Below are 2,924 nucleotides of genomic sequence, written 5' to 3' on the forward strand. Positions count from 1 at the left end.
AGTACGAAATTAATTTGTATTGTGTTCAAGTAAATATCAAAAATGCTCCATACTGTTTTTTTCTATAGAGAAGCAGGTATTTGGGCTTGCCTCTCTTTTCCTCCATAAAAGCAGGATGTTTCATGTAGAGTGCAGCATTTGATTATAATCAGTTGATGTTAGCATGGCCTGCAAATGCTGTTTGTTTTGTAGGTACTTAAGTGATTTGATCCATTTACCCTGGTAAATTGAATTAATAAAAGACATTAAAATGATAATGTGTTCTGTTGTTTTTTTTTATAAACATAAACGTACATGTCTGGCAACCTAATTTTTACTGTACTAATGTCAGTTTATTGTATGTTTGGCTTTTAGTTGGAATGACACACCAGCATGCAGAATTGTATTTCAAGTTGTTAGATTTTGGTATATCGATATAATTGACATAGACTGTTTTGTAATTATTTTTCAGATGGAAAACTTAGAGAAGAGCAAAGAACAAGCTACTTCCACTACCTGCATTGATTTGGAAAACATACTGAAAGAGCTGGACTCCTTGTCTAACTGTATGGATCAACTGGCATGTATGTATGACTGTTTATCCCCATCCACTGCCTTTGCACCTCCAAAAATGTCAGTAAGCATCAATTATAACAGATGACCCTGATGATTTATTTGCAAATATGCAAAGCATATGATGTAACTTATCCTAGATCTGAAGTGTGATAGCCAAAAATGGATTGTTGTACACCAACTGCTGTGCAACTTAGCCTTGCTTGTAGATGTCAGTGTTGCAGAGGTACATGATAATACATGGTGTCTGTCAGATTGAGCACTGCTGATGAGTAGATAGATAAGAGTAACTGAAGGATTTAACATGCATGAATGTCCATCAGACCATTTGATGTGAGGCATGATATTGCAGCTTCTTTTTTGCCAGGGGGGACAGATGTGGGCGAAGTGGCCGTCAAAGTAATCTTCTTACTGTGATGTCTTAATTATAACTGCGTACTCACTTTGAGCTCAAAGGCTGGAAACAAACAAAAGAGCTTTGTTAGATATTAAAATCTGAAAACTGAAATATTTGTGATACTGTGACACTTGATGCTGTGTCCCTTCTTTATACCGTACAGTAATGGCAGTTAGTATACAAGGAATACAACTACTTAAACAATTTGCACTGATATGAAATGATAAGATGTTCTCCAACAGACACCAGTGTGGCTTACTATTGTGAGCTTATGTTTGTTTTATTTTGGAAACCTAACAAAGAGAAAGATCCAAATATTGATGCTAAAATTAAGTTTTATGACAACTTTCTCTCTTAAATTGTTTTTATTTTTCCTGCTTTTAGTCTGTTTTGAATTGCATTTTGACAATATTGTCTATAAATACCACACTCAAATCTACTGAATTAAGTATGCATACATACATCTGTGTGAACTTAATTTTTTCACTTTTTCTGTGTGAATTAGTTTTTAGTAAGTAAATGGGAGATAACCTTTGGATACAGAAAGACAATTTACTGTATTAAAATATACCTACAGTGTATCATAATGATGTATCTTGTGTCAGTCATACAGTGAAATACCAGCCCTGCTTTGAAATCACATGACAAAAAACGGGAACATAGCGTATACAATTACATTTGTCACTCAGCCTGTTTCCTGTTAATTGCAACAATAGTTGGTGTGCAGCCTTTATATGTACTTTGAAATTTAACTTTTGGACATCTTTACTCTAAGGCAGTTGTGAAACAGGATATTTGTTGACTGCCTGCAGTGCGAACCCAGCTGGGGCAGTGTGATCTGATCGTTTGTGTTGGCTGTCCTGACAAGCTGGCAATCCTGAAAAATCCAAGATGTACTGCAGCAGCCGCCCCCAGCTTGACCTGAAACTGAGGTGTGAAGAAAAGAGGTAATGCTGTGTGTCTGGAAAACATAGTTTAATGAAATATACAAATCACCAACAATGTAGAAATCATTCTTTTTTTTTTAATTCTGTTTACGAAAAATTAAAGTGAATGTACCAAGAAAAAGGAGTTACACAACAGTGACCTTTGGGATGGTGAAAATTATGTCGTTTCTTCGGCTGTTCTTAGAAAGGCCTCTGAGCAGGCCACACGTATACATATGCACAAATTAGCATACAGAAAACACCCACGTTAAGCCCGCTGTTGGTGCTGGTCAGAGTCCCGCAGGGTGCAGCAGACAACATTGGCTCTGCGCTTCATAGTTCTGGTCTGTGGCATCAATGAGCAGCAGCGGTGTGTGTGTGTGATGGGTAATCATCTCCTTCACCCCAGGGAAACTCTGCAGCACACAAAAAAGATGACAGGGACCTAATGATGCAGCACAGCACAAGTCAGCACCAAACACTCCCTGAGGCATGCCACGAGATGTGAACTTTTCTGTTTACTCTGAGTGAGCGTGCTGACTTTTTCCTCTCATTTCAACAATGTATCCAATGATTATCAACAGTTTTCAGTTTACCTTGGTGTTGTGGAGGCCAGTGCCGAGGGAGTAGGAGTCCATGTGGTTACGGATCTGAATGTTGTAAACTTTGCCTTGTTTCAGCAGCATCAGGGTGTAGGGGTGTTCCGCAGAGCCTGTTGTGCTGTCCCTCACTACAAATGCCCCATCCTAAAGACACAAATCCACACACAAAATCCAATCAAATTCAACAGCACATTTCTGTATATGTGTATGTTTGTCATTCTGCTTCAGAAGGAGGATGAGTGAGAGTGAGAGGCAGCACCTGACCTTGTTCATCTCTCTGAGATTGACTTCAGCTTGATGTCTGGTCACCTTTCCTGCATACCAGCTGGGATCCAAAGCCTGGACGCACCATGAAGCAGTCATAGTAAGGACTAAATAAATTTGTTTTGCTTATTTTTTCTTTTGGAAAAAGATCAGAAATGTGTTGTAAATAATTGTTTTTTGTAA

At 38.3% G+C, this 2,924-nt stretch overlaps 1 protein-coding gene across 1 annotated transcript; it reads right to left on the reverse strand.

Annotated features, from left to right (window-relative positions):
* Window positions 1-2,016: 2,016 nt before the first annotated feature.
* Window positions 2,017-2,814, reverse strand: LOC111649025 (cytokine-dependent hematopoietic cell linker-like). The gene is made up of 3 exons (XM_023398763.2): window positions 2,742-2,814; window positions 2,472-2,621; window positions 2,017-2,291 (listed from the first exon to the last, which is right to left on the reverse strand). The coding sequence occupies exons 1-3, from the start codon at window positions 2,748-2,750 to the stop codon at window positions 2,166-2,168; spliced, it is 285 nt and encodes a 94-aa protein (XP_023254531.1). The 5' UTR covers window positions 2,751-2,814; the 3' UTR covers window positions 2,017-2,165.
* Between the last annotated feature and the right edge of the window lie 110 nt (window positions 2,815-2,924).

The sequence above is a fragment of the Seriola lalandi genome, unplaced genomic scaffold (assembly GCF_002814215.2).
Source record: "Seriola lalandi dorsalis isolate HSWRI2012SDOR001 ecotype SW California unplaced genomic scaffold, Sedor1 jcf7180002049845, whole genome shotgun sequence".
Classification (NCBI taxonomy): Eukaryota; Metazoa; Chordata; class Actinopteri; order Carangiformes; family Carangidae; genus Seriola; species Seriola lalandi.